Source organism: Diadema antillarum, unplaced genomic scaffold, assembly GCF_040938485.1.
Source record: "Diadema antillarum isolate AM-2024a unplaced genomic scaffold, OU_Dant_1.0 seq00002092_RagTag, whole genome shotgun sequence".
NCBI lineage: Eukaryota > Metazoa > Echinodermata > Echinoidea > Diadematoida > Diadematidae > Diadema > Diadema antillarum.
The window spans coordinates 127,736-152,068 of record NW_027272736.1 but is presented as its reverse complement, the minus strand read 5'-3'; the positions used below and the strand labels follow the sequence as shown (position 1 = coordinate 152,068).

Here is a 24,333-nt window from a genome sequence, read left to right as displayed (position 1 = left end):
ATCACGCAATGCCCATCAGGGTGTGAGAGGCTATACTGCAGATGTACAAATGTATCGCCTTGTTTGCTTGTGCAAAATTTTGTAGTTACATAACATACTAAATATCCTAATAATCCAAATATTGGTACAAAGTTTCCTTGAATTATCGCTTCTTCTCTGAACTTCTTCAAGGAACAAGATTACCTTTGTGTGAGATCTCCTCAAACATATGAATTCTCTTCCGCAGTTGCCCATCCTCAAAGTTCAGCTTCAGGTTGCATGGACGGCCGTTTGGTTTGTCGGCAAGCGGCGGAGGCCTGTGATTGGCTACAGGCTGTGATGTCACCGGTGATGTCATCTGCGTTGTCATGACACACCTACCCTCCACATGAGTGACCTCAGTCAATGGACGAACGAGTCATCATGACTTCAGACACACGGCAAACCATCTGCATGAAGACCAGGAGTATGAGAAAGAGAAATAGACCACATAAAAATATAAATTTTAAAAGATAATTCAATCAAATATATTATACATAGCTGTCATAATATCAGTTATTTCAAACGATATCTCAGAGTTTGAAGCTAAGGGGCAATCACCCCATTCCGAAGGTAACAGGTGAATGGGTGAATATTATGCAAAACGGTTTAACACATTAATAGCAAAACAACATGACTACCTACTAGACAGACATGGTTGTTTTACATGAATACTTGGGTGACAAGACAATTTTTTTAATGCAAAAACATACTAACAGGACTTGACACTAACTTTTTCCACTGGTGGCCCATTCGGGCCACCAGAATCTTCACAGCTGAAATGTCGGTGGAATAGAGTAAAAAAATGTACTGCCCAAAACGAACAGAAGCATACCAATCCATTTTCAATCAGAAGTGCCAACAAGGACTGCTCAACCAATTGCTCTTTTGGAAATTTGGTGGCTCAACGTCAATCTTTAGTGGCCCACAGGAATGTGGGCCACTAATGTCAAGACCTGTACTGAGTAACACACGTCAGTGGAAGCTCGGAAAGTGGACATCATCACATTCGTTAACAAAAAAAAATGATTTAAATACAAAGTATTACTAGTACTTGACTTGAAAATTGCAGCAATAGACATTCAACACAAGGGAGAGGAAATACAGCTTCTTGCATGATAGATGTCTTCTGTGTTTCCTTTAATAGAGCCTACCCATTAGTAAACAAGACAGTTTGACATCAGAAATAAGAATTCTGTAAAACCTCAACTAATTGACAGTGTCAATATTTGAACAAATGTCGTGATCTACTGACCCAACATGAAAATGATAATACTTAGTACTCTCATGCGCATGATTATAAAACAAGTTTTGATCTCTGCAATTGGAAGAGCAAGAAACTCACGAAAGTAAAGTTGTCCATTTTTACAGCAGACATTCATCGAAATCATTCTTGGCAATTAACATACCAAAACCACAATCACCACGGCACACTTTGAGAAAAGCCTCCGTCAAGCCAGGTGAGAGGGTCCAAACAGACTCTACAACATTCCAGTCGAGTCCAAACAAACCAAGGTACATTTTTTAGACAATGTTAGATCAAAGTCGGCCAGCCGCCTGTGCAATATAAACGTTCACTCTCTCCGTGTGTTAGAAATGGATACTTACGACTGCACAGCTGTACATGTGTGAATATGCCACTGAAGACTATTCCGTAAACGTCAACACCGAAAGTATTCAACATTAAACAGATGATAGAGGGCTTTGACATCCTTTATGTGCACAGTTAATAGCTGGCGGTTACAATGAAAAGCAATGCCAATCGCAGTAAACGTATCAATAGACTTCCTGGTTGAAATGACTGGACCACTCGCCTTGTACACAAATGACTAGCTAACTCTTTTCCTTATTTCACATACACCTGTAGGCCTTGGGGTGGACGCACTCTCTGGCTTATGCCTTAAAGTGAAAGGTCAATTCATGTTTTTACTCGTAAAGATATTGTTTACCATTGGGAGCAGTGATCTAAAAATGTTTGAGTTATCACATTTGATGTTTATGAGTAGGTCAGCTTTTATCACAAAACATCCGACCATATAAAAATTTTGCAATAAAGCCTGATATTACATTCCAAAAGAAGATGTCGCTATTTTTCTCAATAAACCATAACTTTAGATGGTTTAGTCTAGAAACAATTACAACTACTGTTCACATTTTTGTTGTTGTTGTTGTTGTTTTGCAAATTGGGAGTTCTCAAAAATTTTGCAAATGGCTAAATTTGTCATCATGGACTATCCATAATACAAAAATAAGGCTGTGTGCATGTGCACATCAAATTCACGCCAGGATCATAATTCATATTTTTGCATGCTGTTAAATTAGTGAACAGAACCCAACTCGCGAAATTTGCAAAATTACAAACTTCACAAATGTATGGTGTAAGCAGAACATGCCTTTACTTCACCAAGTATCAAATGGGCTATGTCTTTGATAGACTGCACATACAGACACGTTAACTCATTCCATATTAAATTCTGAAATCCCCAGGCCACCAGGTTCCTGTAGGAAATGGGTTAAAAGACAAAAAGTACTTCCACATCCATTAAAAGACTAATGGTACTTCCATTTCTCACCACAAATAGGCAGTAAAACTAAAACTTCATTGCACAGTTTTGAGCATATCTTGGGATATGTGATTCACAAGAAAAAAAAAAACCTTTGTTAATTTTGGAAGAGATTATTTAAAAATCTCCTGAGAGTTTTCATAAAATGCATACTACAATGATTAATGTGAGATCTCACACAGGAATAGAATTCTTGTAATTCTGACATTGAAGATGCTCTATCTTGGTCCCATTTTAAAAAGATGTTAGGATACACTACCAACTCCTGCTGGAATGGCAAATTCTCATAGCAACAGCCAAGGAAGCTGTATTTTTATGGTCACCATGGCAATTGTCATTCCAGGAATAGTTGCTATCATAGGAACTTTTCATGAAAGGCGGCTTTAAATTGGGTGTCATGTTGAATTATTCAAACTGCTCTTATCACTTTCCATTCTTCCCCGAAAGCAATGCTGGAAAGTGATGTCAGACATGATATCATTTCATTTCATGACATCATCTTTCAGAAGTAGTAAAAGTTACAGATGTCTTGATAATCAAAAACTGAAAGAATATCTGAAGGAAGTATCAAGAACACTAATTTCCTCAACAAAAATAATCTACTACCACTTGCCAATTACTGCTACCGGAATATATGATTAGAATGAAATAGCCTGTAGATGGTGAACTTCACCTTTAATTCTTTAAAGGTAACAAAAGAGGGGGTGGGGCTGTACAACTTGGAGAGCTCTTGGCAAAGCTATGTCACTATGACTGGCACTAAAGGTCATTACGCTTAAATCCTTTTCAGTGTGTCACTTTCTATATTATGTCAGAAAAAAAAAAAGAATGAAGAGGCCAGTTACAGTGTGTGTACTATGTGGTTTGTGTAGTTAACATACCTTCTTCTTTTTTTCTTCTTTTTTTATCCTGGTACAACATAAACAGCTGTGACATATATTCACTGACTCTCATATTTTTTGGAGTAAATTGCACATGAAGGAAACTCTGTCCATGACTGGAAATTATTCAATAAAGTACAAACACCTCTGTTAGTGATCATACTCTCTGGGAATGAAATGATAAAACATATTGTAATATACAAATGATGCACAGGATAGAGTGTGTTAGTGGAGATGTAGCATACTCGAGGGTATTTACAATTGTGAAACATGCACGAGGCGAAGCCGAGTGCATGTTGCACTACATTGTAAATACCCGAGAGTGAGCTGCATCTCCACTAACGCCACAAAATAATCCTGTGCATCATTTGTTTTATAAAATGGGTCGAAACTAACAGCATTTTTCACGTACCTTTGTGGATCAAGATGTCCGAAGATGTTCGTCCCAAACATTTACGCACGTCGCACTCGGAAATCCCGCACATATAAGTACTGTACGTATTATAAGTATACATACGCCACACATGTTATGATATGCACACAAGAAAGGCCGACCGGCAGCCCGAACTAGAAGTTGTTTACAGGATTGACAGCGCGTATAGTAGCGCGCGACGCACTTTTAACAACTGATTGAGTGCGCACTGCTAGTGACGATCGGCAATTTACCATAGGATAACACACACAGTGCAATGGTACTAAAGTAAACAACGCCCATGTGACTCATTTCAGCGCTTCCTATTGGCTACATTCTTGAACCCATTTCATAATATTGATATATTACATGTTTTCATAAAAACAAGCAGGTATATATAACATCAAATTGAAGGAAAAATACAAATATTTACCGATAGATATTTGATAAGGTACCAAATCTAAAAAGACAGTCTGATATTAGAGAGGAACCTACCTAATTTGTTTCTGATAATGAAAGTACACTGAAAACAACTGACTATTTCCAGCTGAAATCAAATTGTTGCAAAAGTACATTTGGGACAGAAACACTGAGAGGTTCTGATACTACCAATAAGTAAAAACTGAAACAAGGTTTAATCATGAGACACTTGCTCTTTATAGTCTTTCCATATTAAACAATTTTTACTCGGGCATGACTATATGTAGTTTTGTATTGAATTTATATACATAAATGCCTACTAATATAAAAAGGAGTCAATTACACATTATCCAATCTATTATATGCTAATTTTGGTTTCTCATTGGCATGAATATAACACATATAAAGATTGCAAGATAATAATCATCTATTTGTTTCCCTGCTTACAATGTTCCAAAGTAATTCATCAAATGTGAAATGTGGCAATTGACCTGGTTCATGTACACAAATTGCCCAGATTCAGTCTCATGTATCAAAGAAGTGAAACAATGAAAGGAGTAAACAATGTATCATTAAAGAAAGCCTATTGAATACTCACAGCTACCATTCATTACGTGTACACAGTCCTAAGGCAACAAATGAAGAGACAAGCATCCCTTACTTCCTTGGCAGCCACGTATTAAAATCAAATCATAATCCAAATCAATTCATTCAAAAAAGCCTGCCCCAATGACCATGTTTAACATGGAGACACAGCAGTCAAATGCAGGTCACATGTCTACAGCAGTCACTATCAATTCCACACAATACTGTACTTTCAACTCTGACTGGTGAATTTATGTAAGAAAGATCAGCTGCTCCTTTGGTGGGTGATTAATTGCAAGGTTTCAAGTTACAGGGCCCAGTGTTTTGAATGGGTAGTACCTCACACCATAGACCTACATTGTACGATATACGAAGACTGTGTACATACTGCATACCCATATGATTCACAGGATAATAAACAGGCTCTAAAATGTCAGATGAATATGGTGAACTACTGTCTGTCATTTATGGGATATTTATCACATGATCGCATGAAGCAAGTACAGGTTGGCAGAGGAAAAAAAAAAATATGCTTACAAATTTATGTACCAGTATATGTATGAGCTAGCTGCCATAACAACGCTACTTCCAGTGCCAATAGCAATATCCCCCTATTCAGACACAAGCCAGTTTATACCAAAACTTGATAAAGAAACGACGTACAAAGAATCATCCTACAGCCGACAGACTGTTCAGACACTAAGGCCAAAAAAACTAGAAATGTCGCTACAGCGACTGGTTATACCCCCGTCAAACAACATTTCATAAGCTTTGGTCAAAACAACATTTGATAAGCTTTGGTCAAAAAACTGAGGAAGTAGTTAAATCCGCAAGATCTTTCCTTGATCTTCTGCCATTAATATGCCGTTACCATGGCAACGTACTTTCGGGTACAATCGAAAAATGCGTCTTGCACATCTACAACCAAAGGCACACGTCTGTACCAAGTTTCATGGAAATTGGGCAAAAACTGAGGAAGTAGTTTGCAACACAAAATTTTCCATCATTTTGCTGTTACCATGGCAACATACTTTTTGTCACTGTCAAGAAATGTGTCATGCTGACCTATATCCTAAGACAAACATTCAATATGAATTCCAGGAGAATTGGAAGAACACTGATGAAGCAGTTTTGCCATGAAGCATTTTGCCCTATATTTTACCAATAACATGCCGTTACCATGGCAACGCACTTTTTGCCACTGCGGAAATATGTGTCTTGCACATTAACATATTCAGATGAACATCTGTACCTAATTTCATAAAAATTGATCAAAAACTGTGGGAGGAGTTCGCGACGCAAGATTTGTACCCATTTTTGCCCATAATATGCCGTTACCATGGCAACGTACTTTTGGGTACTGTCAAAAAATACGTCTTGCACATCTACAACCCAAGGCACACATCTGTGCCAAGTTTTATGGGAATCGGTTGAAAACTGAGGAAGTAGTTCGCGACGCAAGATTTGTACCCATTTTTGCCCATAATATGCCGTTACCATGGCAACGTACTAAAAAAAAAGTTGTATTGGCGTAACATGAGATTTTCAAATAGGGTCGGTCGGGCGGATTTTTTTTTTTTTTTTTTTTTGCTACCTGCATTTTACGTGTAAAACTCCTGCTCACTAAACAGTTACAACTGCTGCACCGAATGTGCTGTGTTCATCTATTCTACAAATCATTTATGAGGCCGATATTACTAGAATTATACCCCTTCACAGAATTTAAAGATGTTGAAATCCCTATCCTGAGTGTTTTCACTTCATATTTTACTATTTTGACTTAGATATAAAGATAGATGCAAATTGACCCATATGTATGATCTTTTCATCGCACATGGCGATCTCTATTACAGTCCACATATATAGATTCGTGTAAGTTCTCCACACAAGAAACCTATGGCAAAACTGTGCACAATACATCGCAGTCTGAATGCTACGTATACACTGAATAAATCTTGTTAGAGTACGCGTCCGTGTTGGAAATAGATGACGTACTGATCAAGGAAGGCTTATGCAAGGCGCTAGATCTCTCCCTCGTACATCCGATATCCCCAGAGCCGTTTCCACTTCCGGGTTTGTGCGATCCGATCACGATCGCAATCAACAAGATATTTGATATCGATAGCAAAAAAAAAAAATAAAAAAACATGGAGTCCGCGGAATTTTTAGGGTCGGGCGGGTTATGCCAATGCAACAATTTTTTTTTTTTTGGCCTAATCTCAACCATTCTAGAAAACGTTGTGTAGATGAGCGGTTTCCCACTGCGCATGCTGTTATGGTCATGAGTGACAGCTATGGGGTCACCTTTCGTGCGTGCTCCCATTAAGCCCCGCCCAGTTATACCGTTCTATGGTCGCTATACGTTCAGATGCTTTGTACGTTGTTTCCTTAGTCAGCGTTCAGACGCATAAATTAATCATATAACTATATCATTTTGGTATTATAGCTATATTTTTCTAGTATACATTTTTTTTTGCGTCTGAACACCCTGCATGAAAGTTGTGGTTGCAAGAAAAGTCACCATCATAACATCAGGAATCGGAAGTGTCAGAGTGAAATTTCTTTCCAGTATTCAAAGGGACATAGTATAGATAGTTATCCCAACTATTAAAGCAGTGGTGACTGCAGACTCATTTCAAAGGACGACAACCTCTAAAATATTGAGTGTTTAAAAAGAAAACAACGACTGTACAATTTCACATGGAGAGACAACAGAAATGAAAGCAAATTTTTCAAGGGAACATTATAAAATGTTCGATATGAGCATATTTAAAGCTTTTCAAAATTCCTGTAATTAACCAATCTTTCATGTGATTTGATTTGACATCCTATGCTTCACATTATTGCAGGGGAATATGTTTCCCCCTTTAATTTGGTTTTTCCTACCAGTATGAAGTGATACTATACTGAGAACTTCGGGGAAGAAACACTCCATTGATCTTTTATACCATCATATACCTCTATCAAAACAATTCTTAATTCATTCAGTTATCAATCTATGCTACAGTATTTTATAACAGATGGATCAACTAATTATAGGTTCCTTTTGATATCATAGTGCTATTGAGTCAGTGACAATAGAGATCTGATCTCTCTATTTTTAAAGGTGACATGCATCCGCACATTTGTTCTGTTTTTGGGCACGCTGTTTCAAAATATCTGCATCGCCATGGCAACCAGCATCCTGCATAAAGTCACATGAAACACATGTTGAATGTGTTTATGTGAATAAATTCAGGTCCTTTCCCTACGGGAGATGCGTATGCACAGCGCCTATCTCAGAAAGGTGTACTTTTGGGCCAGAATTACTACGGATTGTGATGTTAGCACCAATTGAATGACCACAATACATGTACCTATCACCATGGTATGGAGTATGAGAATGGTGCAAACAAATCATTGTGGTACTTCATACCACATCATTCAAACATGAAGTTACCTAGTGTGTATTAACCCATTGAGGATGGACTGATTTTGCATTTCCCATAGACACCTACCCAAGTATACTGGGGACTCGTCCTCAACAGGTTAAACATCTTGTTTGTGGGGACTGAAGAGTTAAGAAACACACCTGGAGACACACACTGATTGATATGTGATAACAGGAGCACTTTGAACCCACAATGTAGCTTATGTCAAGATGAATGCTTTAGATTTTTATCTTTCACCTGGAGTCCCATTTACATACATCCCATAGTAACCAATTGAAGTGGGGGTACAGTAGTAGGGGAGATAGTAAATACGCCCTACAGTAGTCCAATTCACCTGTAGTCTCATTTATACACATCCCAGATTATTTAGGCAATGCACTGCAAAAATTGGTAATTCTGTGAGGATACAACAACAAAAAATTTCTAATATCACTATACGCAATGCAATGTGATAATCTGCACACACAAAAATGTATAAATATCTGAGTTGAAGTAGGAACATGTTGCCAATTTCAGGCTCAGCTATAAATTCAGGAATTTACAGGTTTAAGATAGGCCTACAATTCTGCAACCAATATGTAAGCTTCTGGTACTGTACATTATCAACATTTATGAGGTTCAAATGAAACAGAAGCTTTTAATCTGCCTTATCAAATACTACATTTGTAGCATCAATGATAGAATCTATGTTCAAAAGATACTGAACAGCATTAAATCACAGAAAGTGATTTGGGGGATTTGATGGGTCGCTGTTGTTTTTGGTATAAAATTTGTATGAATTGTGCAAAAGTAAACAATAGTTTAGTTCAGGTGTCCCTGTATAGAAGAATTCAAATTAGCCCAATCAAGTGGTTTGATGCTGCTCAGCAAAGTATTTTCAACAAATTATAGCTGAAAACAAACAAATAAACAAGCCAACAAACAAGTGCTAGTTCTTACTGTTTACATGTACGTTGTATGTGCCAAGAAGAATTAAGTTGGGGAAGAAATCATGGCTGGAAACCAAAGGGAAGAACAACATTGTAAAAAGAAAAAATAATAATAATAGAATGATAATCAATGGAAAAATAATGTCTGAAAAACGCCCTATCACATCACATGATTTTGTATTGGGATTATTGTCTGTATTTAAACATATTGCTAATAAAGGTCCAAAAAATCTATCCCTGCTCTACAAGTGTACCGGTACGTCTGGCTGAGATAACAAGCTTTAAGGAGAAAGCAAGAAAATACTGAGTTCAAAATGCACTTCACAGCTCTTTCCTGCATTTAATTCATTTTTCATGTATCCAGAATGCTCAAATCATCAGACTCTTCATTTGTTGGGTCATTTATCATGATAGAAAGATACCTGGTACATACATATACACATTGCACCATGGAAAAAGTGTTTATATGCATGGCTGACTTTTTTCCTATTAGTCTGATTGCCTCGTAACAACTGTACATATACCATGTACATTTTTCAGTATCATTATCCACAAATGTGGTGCGTCAACTGGTTAGGATATCAAATAACTATTATTAACAATGTCATGCAAGTACAGGAGAGTAACACCAGTCTCATGTGTAACATTGGCATGGTTATCAAAACAAAAGAATATGCACAAATATTGCTGACGTTGACTCTTGACAATGCCATTTCCCATTCCATGCACTATAATTGGAATTCACACTGAAGTGGATTAGTGGAATGCAAATTTCAAGATTGACATCATGGTCCGAATCTCAAGATTTTTGCCTGTCAGGACATTGAACATCCTACTGAATAGTGTGATCAGCATCACGATCCAAATCTAAAAACATGTTGTGTTTATTTTAGAATCATTACCGTAATTTGATTGATTGATTGATTGAGAGTATAGAACTCTCCCTATTTCTTTCAACATTTACAATATAATACAGTTAAAAAGATGAAATATAACATAATTCACACATAATACATAAAGGGATGACATAGGTCATCTAGAACAAAGTGGTAACAAGTCAGACTTTTAAAAAAAGTCAGACTTAAAAAAAAAAAGAACAAGAAAAGAGAAGTGAAGTCAAAAGTGAAAGAAAAAGGTGTCTCTTAAAAGCCTCAAGGGCTTGCAGTGATGGGATCACCTGACTATACAGAGTTGGAAAACACAAGAATAAGAGAAATTGCAACGCTACGTTGGGTAAATTATACAAGTGGTGGATCAAGTGTGAAGCAACATGAAACTACGTTTTGGCAAGGAGATATTTGTTAAAAGTTAGAGCCAAAAAAATTCGAGATATTTTATCCCGTCATTTGAAACAAGAACAAAGAACAGCATACAAACACAGAGGCTAGGATCACCATTTTGGAAGATTTTGGGCTTGTGCAGTTTGGTTGACAAATTATCGTGATCGGTAATTAGCGGGATATTTCTGTCTGTCGGAATGGGTGAAAAAAAAAATCTTGCAGTATTTGGATTAGATTGCTATCCCTCTTTTTTTTTGTCCGTGTGAATGCGACTAGATTCCGCTGACCGGCTTGACCATAGGGAAACTGTATGCGAATCACAGTGACATGCCAAACTTTACACTCATGAAATAAATGGTTACAGCTCGTTACTACGAAGGTTCGTTATTCCGAAGGTTCTTTAGTCCGAAGGTTTGTTATTCCGAAGGTTCATTATTCCGAAGATGAAATAAGGTTCGTTATTCCGAAGGTTCGTTAATCCAAAAATGAAACAGAGCTCATTATTTCAAAGGTTCGTTACGGACCCTATATCATTTCGGATCAACGAACCTTCGGAATAGCGAACCCTATTTCATTTTCGGATTAATGAACCTTCGGAATAACGAACCCTTTTTCAATTTCGGATAAACGAGCCTTCGGAATAGCGAACCCTATTTTATTTTCGGATTAACGAACCTTCGGAATAACAAACCTTCAGAATAAGGCCTCAAATTTTCAGATTAATGAACCCTTTTTCATTTTCGGATTAACGAACCTCTAGGTATAGGGAATTTGTGTGTTTCGGATAAACGAACCTTCGGAATAACGAACCTTTGGAATAACAAACAGCACCCGAAATAAATAGGGAATGGAATACGTCGGCACTTCCCAGCAATTTCTCTGGTCTTGATGAATTAAAACAACCAACAAAAAAAAGTTTTGTAGTTTAATTAAACCACCACATATGTAACCTAAAAACAGCAGTATGTATGGGATGAGGGTTTGAGAGTTTTATCAGTGCTATGAGGGGACTTTTGAATAATCACCTCACAGCAAGGATATGATCTATAAACTTGAAATAATATATTACACCCACACAAAAATAACAATAATCAAATCAATCTGCAGAGCTGTATAGAACCCTGCATTCTGCAATCAACCATCAAAATGCATCATTTGTGACCTATTTTCACAAAATTCTGGGGAAAAAATGGTTGAACTCTCATTTTCTAATTTGAATTATAAGATTGGCACTTTCCAACGATATAAATTTGTCTCATTCTTTTTCAAAATACCTGTTCACAGAAGTACTCAGAAAGCTAGCCTCCACATGAAGTGTGGTCTTGAGAAAGTTAGTTTTGAACTTTAAATGTACATGGTAGGGTGCATTTATCAACTCACTTCTAGTGCAGAATTAAGATTTCCAAACAACTTTCAGGGAGTTTGGGGCAGTTGATGAATGCAAAGCTGTTCTGATCATGGGGTTAAAAACGTGCTTCTGATCAAATGCCCCCAAAAAAGTGTGATTGCAAACATGTTTTTGTAGAGTTTAATGATAAGCTCACAGTTGTTTTGAAATTGATACATGTAGATCTGACCTGTCCATGTCAACTGCTACCAACACATCTCCGCTCCTTGGGTCACACTGAGCAATGGAGCTGCACAGTCTCAAGGCCTCCTCATCAAATCACAACACAGTCAACTAATGACGCAACAACTCGAGATACACTATCCAAAAGGTGTTTGTACACATGTTTTTGAAATTTTTTACTGAAACAAAACATGCCTAAATAAGGGAAAGTTGATAAATGCAACCATAGTCCAGCAGAAAAAAAAAAGATTCAATGTTCAAACACACATCGATCTAGGTCTACTCACATCACCACGGTAATATGCACTGATATCGATCACAAAACTCAGGACTTCTTAAAATTCCCTTAAACTTTAAATTTTTTTTGTAACAGAATGTACAGAACTTTGTAGTCAACATGATCAATCTCCACATTTTTAGAATGATGAGAACAACACACACATTTGTACATGTTTGGGGAAACTACTTAAATGTAAGATTTATACACAGTTTAAAGCTCTGCCACAATATACAGTACATCAAATTGTCAGTAATAAAATGGCATACATGTACCAGAACAGAGGATATTAAAGGCCTTGAAATACAAGTGGCTATCAAGCCAGCAAAAAGCAAACTAATATCCAAACAAAACTCCAGTAAATTTCTCTCCTATCATAGCCAAAGAATGGACACGAAAGAAAACTCATAGGCAATCCTGCGAACAGCACTGTGCTTTTCACCGGCTCTACCTTAATAGGTACCTCATATGCTTACGTCAATAATGCTGGGGTGCGAGATACCCCAATATACTCTGTATACCTTTGACAACGTGCAGTGAGTTTAATATTGACAGTTCCTGTTGACGATCCGTGCATGTTGACTGTTCTCTCCTGAACCTCAAATCAAAACCAGTACGGGCGACTGCGTGCAATGTAAGCAGTCCGCATATGGGTACTTTTCCTTATCTACTTCCCTCGATCACTTCACGGCATGGACGCAGGAACACGTCGGGATGATCACAGAGAATAGGCAAACATATCATCCTACTCGTTCACCTGAGACTCTCTTCGAGCAGATCTGAAACACATGGAACGATGAGGAAGAAAGATTTGCGGTGACACCATGTGTATGTAGTCCTTAATCGGATCGCTGTTTGGCAGAAGAGCCTAGAAAGAGGAGAAACGAAGAGGGAAGCGTGGACATAGGAGATAGATGATTCTCCAACATTCAACTCCTTCCTCTTCCTCTTCCCTTCTATTTCATCTTTCCCCTTCTAACGATGTCCGAACATCCTACTTGATTCTCACACTATTCTTCCTTACCACTCTCTGTGTTCCTTTCTCTACCGTCTCCACTAGTGCAACTTCAACCTCTAGCCCATTACTGTCTCCCACTCTTCACTTTCTGCCCTCCTCACAACCCCCATATGTCGCTTCCCTCTTCGTTTCTCCTCTTTCTAGGCTCTTCTGCCAAACAGCGATCCGATTAAGGACTACATACACATGGTGTCACCGCAAATCTTTCTTCCTCATTTACTTCACCATGCAAACCTTCAAACAACACATGGAACGATATCGTTGTAAATAGGACCATCCAGTTCCGTCATGATCATCTCCCTCAACAAAAATCCAAAGTTTCCTCCCGACCAGGAATTCTTGTCGTCAATGGTTGCGTCAGAGAGAACGGAGAAGGGCGAGGGGGAGGGAGGGGGGCAGCACATAGGTGCCAGGTATGACGAGAGTTCATCCATTCTTAGACTGACAGATTACTAATGTCAGTGAGTAATCTTGCGTCGTTGGCTAGTCTTATTCCGAGACCACCTGGTTGGAGTGAGCGTTTACTGCCACAGTACAGTGGTCACCTATACGTACACAATACACAGGCGAGATACCCATCCAACACCTCAAGGGAACTTAAAGAGATATCAACACTTTGTTCGGGAATTATTCCACCCTTCATCCTGGGCATGCTTGCACAATCATTAATGATGTCAACATTCGACATCCAGTACAAAAGCGAGACAAAGGAAGTGACTGGGTGATATCAATGTGTTATCATCAATTTGGTTTGCAGTACTATGAGTTTCAATTCAAGCTAAATTTCTTAACTAATTGTTTGTTGTTCCTTTTTGCAGTCACAATATCCTGTATTATGTAGGACGTTTTAGCAGCACATCAACCCCTTGAGGACGAGTCCCAAGTATTCTCGGGCGAGTGTCTAAGGAAAATGCGTGTTTATCAAAAGCAAAATCAGTCTGTCCTCGATGGGGTAAAAACGTGTATTGTTGTCCTCTCAATTTTTACTTTTCAATATGAAAGCATATTGATTGAAATGCATCACGGCAAATGTATTAATCCTCCATAGGCTAGCTATCATAGTTACTGGCTGTTCAATAATATCCCGTATTCCAGCGTCTCCTCAGTTGCGCGAGCACTTGCTTTGTGGGCGAAAGCTTGGTATGTACTTTAATTGTTAACAATTCACAAGCAAGCAAACATCTTAAATATGCAAGCACAGTGCGAGCTGCTCTTTTTTTCAATGCAGTTTTGACTACAGTCTAGAAAAAGTATATTATACTTCTTCACAGTGTAACCTCTTGAGGACAAGTCCTGAGTATACTTGGCAGGTGTCTATGGAAAATGCGTGTTGTAGCAAAATCAGCCCGTCCTCAATGGTTAAAGTATGGTATACACTTCTTCACAGTTATGTCCTCTCTACATAATAATTATATTGGATGACTTTAAAGGCGCATAGTCCCAGTAGTGTAGAGGGCGCTGTTGATGATACTGCCAATCACCGTTAGCATTGATACGAAGACTGCTGTTGAGGAAGTTGAGCTGTTATCGAGAGCAAAGCGCGTAGGTTTTGCTAGGTAACATTGCCTTTGTTGTCTTCTCTGCACATCACGCAGTCTGTTAGTGTAGTAATGCCAGGGTGCGTGCATGTGCTTCTTAAAAAGAAAAAGCTAAAAGCTGTCATCCCCCTCAGCCGAATCATGAGCTGAACTGTGATCGCACCACTACTATGTACAGTGGATTGGACTTCTTCGGACTCGGGGAAAATGGGTCACAGCGTAAGCGCTAAAGAGGAGTCGATAGCGCAGGTCTCTATAGGAAACTTGCGCCGTGCGCCCGCGTATGCATTTTACTATAACCACTGGGACCATGTGCCTTTAATACATGGAATACGAGGGAATACTGTATTGCACTCGATAGGGCCAATACTGCACTCATCTTTGATTCATGCAATATTGGCCCTAACTCGTGCAATATTCCCTTGTATCCCATTCATTACCATCCAATAAAATATAAATGAGCCTTCAAATGTATCTTGTCACCTTCAGTTTTCATACAACAGACATTGTGCAAGGATGAAAAGTGAGAGCCATAAATACTCTCAATGTACACAATGGTAAGTTTTCTCTATCAAAAGCTTTAGTTTCAAGTACACAGCTCAGAAAGTAATAATACACGTTCAATATGAACATTACTTTCACATCGTATTATCCAATTGTGCAGGAAGCTATTAGAGCCATAACAGAGCAAATGACAGCTTGGAGTACAGTAAATCTGCATTTAATAGTCACATTGACTTGATTACACTTTCACAACCATGTCCACCTTGAGATTCACCCTCTGTAGGCAATGGACTTTGGACAGTGCGTACAATGCTATGTACACCATTGAGCTGGTGTTAAATTTCCAACGTTCATTTGTGGTGTTAAATCAACACCTTCGGGTGTCACTTCCAAGTATAAAACTCTTTTCAACAGGTAATTAGTTCCTGTTCTTCTGGTTGATTTTGAACTCCAACAAGATGAACAAGAACTTCCCGATAAAGTATTTAATTTTTGAAAGAAAAATGTGAACACATAGACCACAGTGACACCAGTTGGTGTGGTCTCCTATTCACACTGGGCAGATGTTATACTACTGAATTAATGCTGGTCAGCAATGTCAAATCAACATCATGTGGTGTCATTGTTGAATTAAGACCAGTGCAATATCAAAAATAGGACCTACAGTGTCAAATTAACACCATGATGTGAACACTTTTCAATCACCATCACAACATTCTTTCTACACCTGTTGTGTGGTCCTCTATTGATACTGGTTTGTGTTTTACACCTGCGGTATTAAATCTAACACCAATCTCTTTGCAGTGTATATAAGGATTTCTGTGCCAATCAGCACTCAAAGCACACCAGGGGTTAACAAATTAACACAGTAAAATCAGATGAACAGAATGGTGGAAAGTTACTTCATCAAAATAACCATGACGAGAACTAGAAAAGCACTCTGATAGTGCAGAACTCCGCCAAGCACCTACAATGTACTTTCCACCAATCATGCCTAAACTAGATTGTCCAATTTCCCAATTACATTGTATAGAAGCCTTTTGCCTACGTCACCAGCTTCCAGCTGCACACCGCCTCGCCCAAACACAGTATGCGCTTTCTAGAGCACGTATAACATGCAAATCTCAAATGCACAGCTTGAACTCCCAAGTTCATTGACCCTATCTGCAAAAAGATTTTTTTTTAATTCAAAAATCCATAACAATATCCAGCTCAGTCATACTGCGTCATTTTCAACTTTTCCTGCAAGTTTCATCCCAATCTGTCCACAACTTTTTGACAAACAAACAAAAAACAAATGGCAAAGAGAATGAATCCTTCATCCTTGGTGGAGGGAATGATTTGAAATTTAAGGTTTCACTATTTTTTTCACCGAATACACGTATGGGCCCCATGGAAGAATAGATGTATCACATCAGAAATTGGCTATCCATCACAGTTAGTTTTACGACAAGCGATATGCTTTATACATTTTTCATTATGTTTTGATTTCATTATTTACCTTTGAGTCATGTTGTGAACTGAGGTCATATTCTCTACTGTCCTATTGTAAATATTGTTTATGATTTTAATGTTATGGATGATACAGACAAACAAACAAAGAAACACATACAGATTGGGAGGGAGGGATGAAGTTCTTGTCTTGAAACTACTTGTATGCATTGAATGCCAGTGACAATTTGCAAAAATTTCATGTCATGAAAATATCTTGCATTACATTACCCCCTCCCCCAATGAAAATAGAAAAATGAATAATAACAAAAATAATAGTAATAATAATAATAATAATAATAATAATAATAATAATAATATAATAATAATAATAATAATAATAATGATGATGATGAAGATGATAATAATAATCATCATCATTAATAATGATAGCAATAATAATGATGATGATAATAAACATAATAATGATAATAAATAAAGTGGTTAAAAAAGACAATAAAACATGCACAGGAAAATTATTTTACTGACATCCATCCAATCATCATGTTACAATCCCTATCTGCACACCCCTCCAATTTGAAACCACCAAAAGATTGTGAAAATAAATGGATGAGAGGCCCGTGGTCCAGACTTCTGTTGTTCTTTGACACACTTCCAGCAGATTACAGGAAGTTTTCTATCTGTTTACCTGAGGACAACCAATTTTAGCTGCCACCAAGAGCAGAAAGATTGTAGAGCATTCTGCCAAAGAAATGTCAAAAGCAAGGATGTATCCCGTCTTTTACTCTTATCCACTTTTTGCTAACTGTGCCACTTCTTTTGGCAAATTATCTGGTACACAGTGGAAACTTACTTTGTGTTAAGGAACTGTACAGTACTGGTTGAGGTGGGGATTCGTGTTTTTAACATTCTTAAGTGAGATAATGAAAAGCCTCTTATGAAATATGAAAGAGCATGTAATTTTAAGAAGGATTCAACGTTTATTTGATGAAAATTGGTTTTCGAATGGCTGAGATATCCAAAAAAAGTGCTAATAATAAAAGGCGACATGCCACAACTTTATTAGGATCTCTTTGTTTCACCTTGTTTTTAGATATCTCAGCCATTTCAAAACCGACTTTCATCGAATAAACTTTTGATACCCCTTAGAACTGCAGTCCCCCTTACATCTCATAGAGTGGTTTCTGAATATCTCGCAAAATGTTAAAAGCTAAAAAAAACTCAACCAGAACTGTACACACCCTTTTAATTACTACAAACATATAATATCTCATGGACAATTGGATAGAATGCCTTTTTTAAATCATCAATAAACAATGCTAAATGGAATGCATGAGTGCTCTATCCATGAAATTATTCATGACTAGACCTTAAAGATAGGAGTCCTGCAAAATAAAGGGAAGTTCCAAAGTTTAATATGATCATCATAAATGAATAAATTTGTCTTTCTTGCTTATCATGCCTTACTACCAGATCCACAGATGACATAGTAACTTCAATAATTCAATACTTTAGCAATGTGGTTTTCATGTGCTTATTACGACTAGAATACAACCCAGGTGACATAAAAATATAATCTGCGAGTGATAAATAATTCAAATTCCAATTAAGCTACCACGAGAAGCAAAACAATCTGCATATTAAACAAGATAATAGGATAATAAAATCAGGACATAATAAAGGACAGTATCCAACTTTGGGCGTTTTATATTCCTAACTCGTTGAGGACTAGTCCCAAGTACATGTATACTCTGGCAGGTGTCTATGGGAAATGTGTGTTGTCTCAAAATCAGCCTGTCCTCAGTGGGTTAATACTGTATCTTCTCTACAATATAGTAGGAAAGTAAGCATTCAATTGCTTTAATGTAATGACAAGATAAATTTTTATTTTCGGTTTCCCAGGCTATTTTCTCTTGAAATATGATCTATGTTTGATTGTTATACATTCGCACTCAGGAAACCGAGTTCTGTGGGAACAAAGGAGTTACTCCTGATTAAATATAAATTTGTTCTTGATGTTCTGATGAACCTTTACCTCTTCATTGTTTCTTTCTCTCAATACTTTTATCCTGATAAGGAAATAGAAGCACCACTGCGCTCCACTGATGAATAATAAACATGTTTCATTTCCCAGGCTATATTCTTTTGAAATATGGTCAGTGCTTGACAGTTGATATTGAAAGTGTAAACATAGAAAGGAACTCTACAGCAACAACCGGATTACCTTTGTTTAAACACCTCTTCTTAATCACTCAGGAATGAATCTTTCCTTGCTTTCACACGTATCGAAAATGCTTAATTTGAAACACAACTAACTTGATGCATCACTAGAATCATGTTTGAAATCAAGCATCCTTGCCATGTGAATGCAAACTGGAATCACGTTGAGGGAAGGGGATTTGAATTGTGATTCCAATAGTGTTTCAAATGACGGTCAGGAGGTGTTTTTCAATCACGTTTTCCCAGAATTATGGAGTGAAACAGTCGTGTGAACGAATTGACCTCCAATTGTGTTTTGGGTGTTTAGGGCGATTTTTAGACCACTTCGCTGAAAGACCATGCTCCTATTAACACTCGCACTGCAGTCAAAGCGCATGCTACTTACAGCTCAAGAGTGATTGACGGGAACTCGGAGAGAAGCCACACCTCCCCTCCTCACTCTGAACTTAAAGGACAAGTCCACCTTCGCAGACATGTGGATTGAGAGAATGCAGCAATAGTAGTAGAACACATCAGTGAAAGTTTGAGGAAAATTAGACAATCCGTTGAAAAGTTACGAATATTCTAAGTATCTGCGCAGTCACTGCTGGAAGAGAAGACTACTACAGTGTATGATGTCACATGCATACGGAAAATAAAAAGAGAATTTCACAAAACTTTACTTTTTGAATAAAGTGCACATTTCTTCGACTTGCTACTGACGTATGTTAAGGGTAATATTATTCTCCCTGCCTTCTGAAAGAGAGAAGTCGAGTGTTCTTTTATTATGCGAGAAAAGGGGAAATATGTTGAATTTTCTTTATTCTTTCTTTACATCGTTGCACTCATGTGACATCACAAGCTATAGTAGTCTTTTCATCCAGCCGTGACTGAGCAGAAACTTTAAAAATTCATAACTTTTTAATGGATTGTCCGATTTTGCTCAAACTCTCACTGATGGGCAATTCCACGGTATGTAGGACACAGATGCCGAAAATTCAAAATGATATTTGTTTCAAACACCATACATTTTCAGATAATACTTGAGTTGAAGTTTTAAGAATCATTATGTTTTTCAATATAAGCAGCCATTTTGATTTTCAAAATGGCTGCCAAAATATGCCTATAACTCAATGGTAAGAAAGAGTGTATTGTCACATAATTTACCCTCTGTAAATCCACTTTACTAGTACTCTAAACAACAATCTTTTATATGCATGCAGTTACCAGACGAGTCTTTTACCACATGATAAAAAGAAAAAGCTGGTTGCTTTAAAGAATTTTATAAAAACTTTCAATTAGTTTGGCAATGATGGATGTAACGTCAGTTACCAAAAACAAGGAATTTTTAACTTTATTCATCAAAGAAAGTGAGCTGTGTGATGTAACTTAGGATTTCTAATGTATGCCCATATGCCTTCCTTTCAATACCAGAAAATAAGGATACTTGGCTTACTGTAGAGTCAAATGAACACATCAAAATGTGTAACGTCAGTTACCGAAACGTCATATACCAGTATGTAACGTCAGTTACCATGACAGTAATTATAATCTAGGCAAATTTTTTGACTTTAGGCCATTTCAATACATCTGGGAAGTCAAAGGTTATCAACAAAGAGCAGCAAATCCCTGTGATAGGGAATGATGTCATCACCATGGTACACTGTATGTCCATGGACACATTTTTTTTTTTGTTCACTTTATCTTATTTATTTATTCATCAAATTTTTTTTTGGTGGGGGGGGGAGGCTTGAACTTTTGATTTTCGGTTCAGCACAAGTTTAAGGTTAAATCATCTGGAAGTTTAGGTTTACCACCTGCAATACAGGTTGTATATAATGCACTCAAATTACTATACAGTACTCACTGTCCTATGGGATGATAAAGCTACCAAATTTGTAGGCCTAATCAATGATGTGGTTGCATGGTACCACCTTTTTCTATTAAAAAGCATGTGTACAGCTTTATACCAACAGTTTTATAATCTTTACTAATGACTACTTTTGCAAGCATTTTTCTTTTTTTCTGGAACCTCAGTGGAGTTTCTACCTCAAGGCAAATGCAGGAACAGATATTTCTTAGCTTGCACTTAAATGTGTGGTTTAGTTTATATGGCACATCTTGAAATGGTACATACAACTGTAAGCAGGCCTGACACAAGGCATGTACTGTCATTGCTGTTTGAAACTAACACTGATGTTGCTCAACATTTAACACTGATGTTGCTCAAAGTGAGAGGTGATTCTAGGGTAGAATAAAAAACTGTTCATATTTGTTGATTACTTTATTTCATTCATGCAGAGACATTTTTGTAATACATGATAATTATGAACAGGAAGACTCGTTTATATTGATCTTGGTATTCTTTCGGTGCAAAGTCCTATTTCTTGGTATCTGGGATGTATTTGCAAGCCTTGATATACCAGTGAAAAGGAAAAGAAAAACAATTACATTCCTTCAAGCAAGGAATAAACAAATAATGCCCTTTTAACCAAAAAAAAAAGTATGTTTCTTCTTCACAGAAAAAAATATTAAAAGTGTAACACTATTCATTTAAATCATTATTGATAATGGAGATCATTTTTTCATTTGTGGCCCTACAAATGTAACAATGCCTTGAGGGAGAAGGAATAAAATAAAGAAAAGAAGAAAGAATATATCACAGTAGATTTCATACACATTTATGAAATATTTTTATTTGTATGTTTTTTCCCCATGACCTGAAAGATATTTTTTTCCCACACAAAAACATCTGTGTTTTGTGTGGTACTGCAGGGCATTATGAATGGGGTACTCTAGATAGAAACTTTCCTGTTCATTAAAAAAACAACACAAAAAAACACAAAAAAAAACCAAACAAACAAACAAAAAAACCCTTAGTTATGTCAATATTTATACTTGGAACTGCTGAATCTAAATGGCTGTGTGTAATCATAACTGTTGAATAAGCATTCAATCTAAGTACAAATGTCAAGAAATATCCTGTGGTGCATTTACATTATTTTTGCTAAATTGTGCTATGGCATGGGGGGGGGGGGGAGCTTGCCGTCTAAGGTCCCCACCCTATTTTTGTCTTTAGATTTTGTTTTAATTTGTTGCTAAGTAAATGTCTGGGATTGTTAATGGTATACTGCAGCAGTATAATAGCCTGTTAAATAAATTAGTTCTTTGTAAACCCCATAGTAAAAGTATGTGTAACGTCAGTTATGTAACGTCAGTTACTGACATGTTTACCTTTAAGTTTTCATAAAACATAAAGAAAATGGACTTATGTTTCATTTCATTTGGGTATTTGTAATTGACGAATCAAGGTATGTTCCATATCAAACAAATCACTCTGAAAGGTCAGAACTATAAAATAACACAAAACTATTCCTAAACATGATTTTCCATGTGTAAACCCTATGGCAAATGTAAGTGTAACGTCAGTTACGTAACGTCAGTTACCGTCATGCCTTCACTGAAATTGGCATGGTGCTAAAAGGAAATATCTAAAGTGCACATTATTTTGCACACCTGTTCCTAAGAACCTAGGTATATTGCCATATTAAACACATGAAGTTTAGAAGTCAGGGACATGAGATATTTCCATTTAAATCAACACCATCATTTCCCATGTCCTTTTTCCGTAACGTCAGTTACCGACACATTTTCACTTGCTATGTGATAAGAAATGCAGTTTGAGAGAAAAACTTTCCACCTATTTCTTCATTCTCATGAACTCATTCATCAATGCTAATTACAAGCCCCAGGTGCTTTCATTCACAAAACTACAACATAAACAATTTTATGAAAATCCTTACGCGTAACGTCAGTTACCGTGGAATTGCCCTGATGTGTTCTACTAATATTGCTGCATTCACTCAACCCACATGTCTATGAAGGTGAACTTGTCCTTTAAAATCCGCAGAATCCGCGAAGCCTTACTCAGTCGTGTGGACTATCAATGATTCAAAGCATTATTGCAATTATGTTTGCAATTCAGCATTACAATCATATATTCTTCATGGGTGTGAAAACAACCCTTTATAATACAGTATAAGAAACTTCACACATTGCTTCGGGAAGACTCCTGTTTGAATTATTGCCCTATCAAAGCAGTTCATAGAAATGTATCCATGTAGGTTGCTACCAAAAGCTTTTGCATGTAATGGTGGCTGTTGTGTGCAATAAACCACACCAGCAAAAAGAATGGCATTGAAGTATGTTCCAACATCTACCGTGTACTGTAAAGCAATGTATGTGGCATGAAAATTTTGCAAATTGCCACCGGCATTCCACTGCATTGTAGACAAGAAGTTCTAAATTGGCTCTCATGAAATTCGCCAACTTAAAATGCAGGCTATTAAAACATTTCAGGTTTCACAACATAGAAAGAAAAGAGAATGAAGGTACAATGTATGGGGAGAAAGAATCTGTCTACATTTTCAGACAGGGAGGGAAATGGATCAATTGTAAAACATGATATTTTCGTAGCATGAAATTTTTTTGCGAATTGGAGATGACGGCCTTTTCGCGGCATTAGATTTTTGCGAATTGGAGCCGATGGCCTTTTCGCTGCATGAAATTTTTGAGAGTTGCCTGTAACATTCAATGCATAAAGTGCAGAAAAGAACTTTCGCGTGCATTTTGATTTTGCGAATCTTGGCTCTCGCAAAAATTAAAATGCACGCAAACATTCCCCCCGTTTACAGTACATGTATGTGGCACAATGTACACTTTACACTGTAGATAGGTAACATTGATTTAACATGTTATGAGCAGCATACATGTATTTCTTATCATTGTAACCATCGTAATTCTCATCCAATTTTACAAGTAGCAGATCAACACAAGTACACAACATACAACATGCACCTTACAACACAAACTAAAACATTCAGAAATTGTAGATACTGTCTTATGAGATTAGTTTTATGGATACACTGCATAAATCATATATTACGATAATATTTCAGAATTATGACTTCCAAGACAATTTGATAACTGGTTGAATTTACAGTCAAGAACCAAATTAGTGGAAAATGGAAGAGGTAATAGGAGACAAGCTAGTGATTCCATATCTTGAATTTCATGTATAAACTTAGAACTGTTTTTGATGTGTTTTTGTTGTGATGTTTTCCATGTTTGATTCATCCAATATCACAAATCCTGCTAAATTTTCAAAGAAACTCTATAATGCCACTAACAGTATGTACACCACTCCCAACATCAGGAAGAGCTCTAGGCAAGTGCTATGAATGTCACAGTTTAAC

General features: G+C 37.1%; 1 protein-coding gene across 1 annotated transcript in view; it reads right to left on the bottom strand.

The window, feature by feature from the left end:
- Window positions 1-24,333, bottom strand: part of LOC139713898 (uncharacterized) — a 44,846-nt gene that overhangs the window by 1,210 nt on the left and 19,303 nt on the right. The window contains exon 2 of the mRNA XM_071625620.1: window positions 184-428. Within this exon, the coding sequence (XP_071481721.1) occupies window positions 184-349 (166 nt within the window). The 5' untranslated portion in view covers window positions 350-428. The remainder of the gene's footprint in view (window positions 1-183; window positions 429-24,333) is intronic.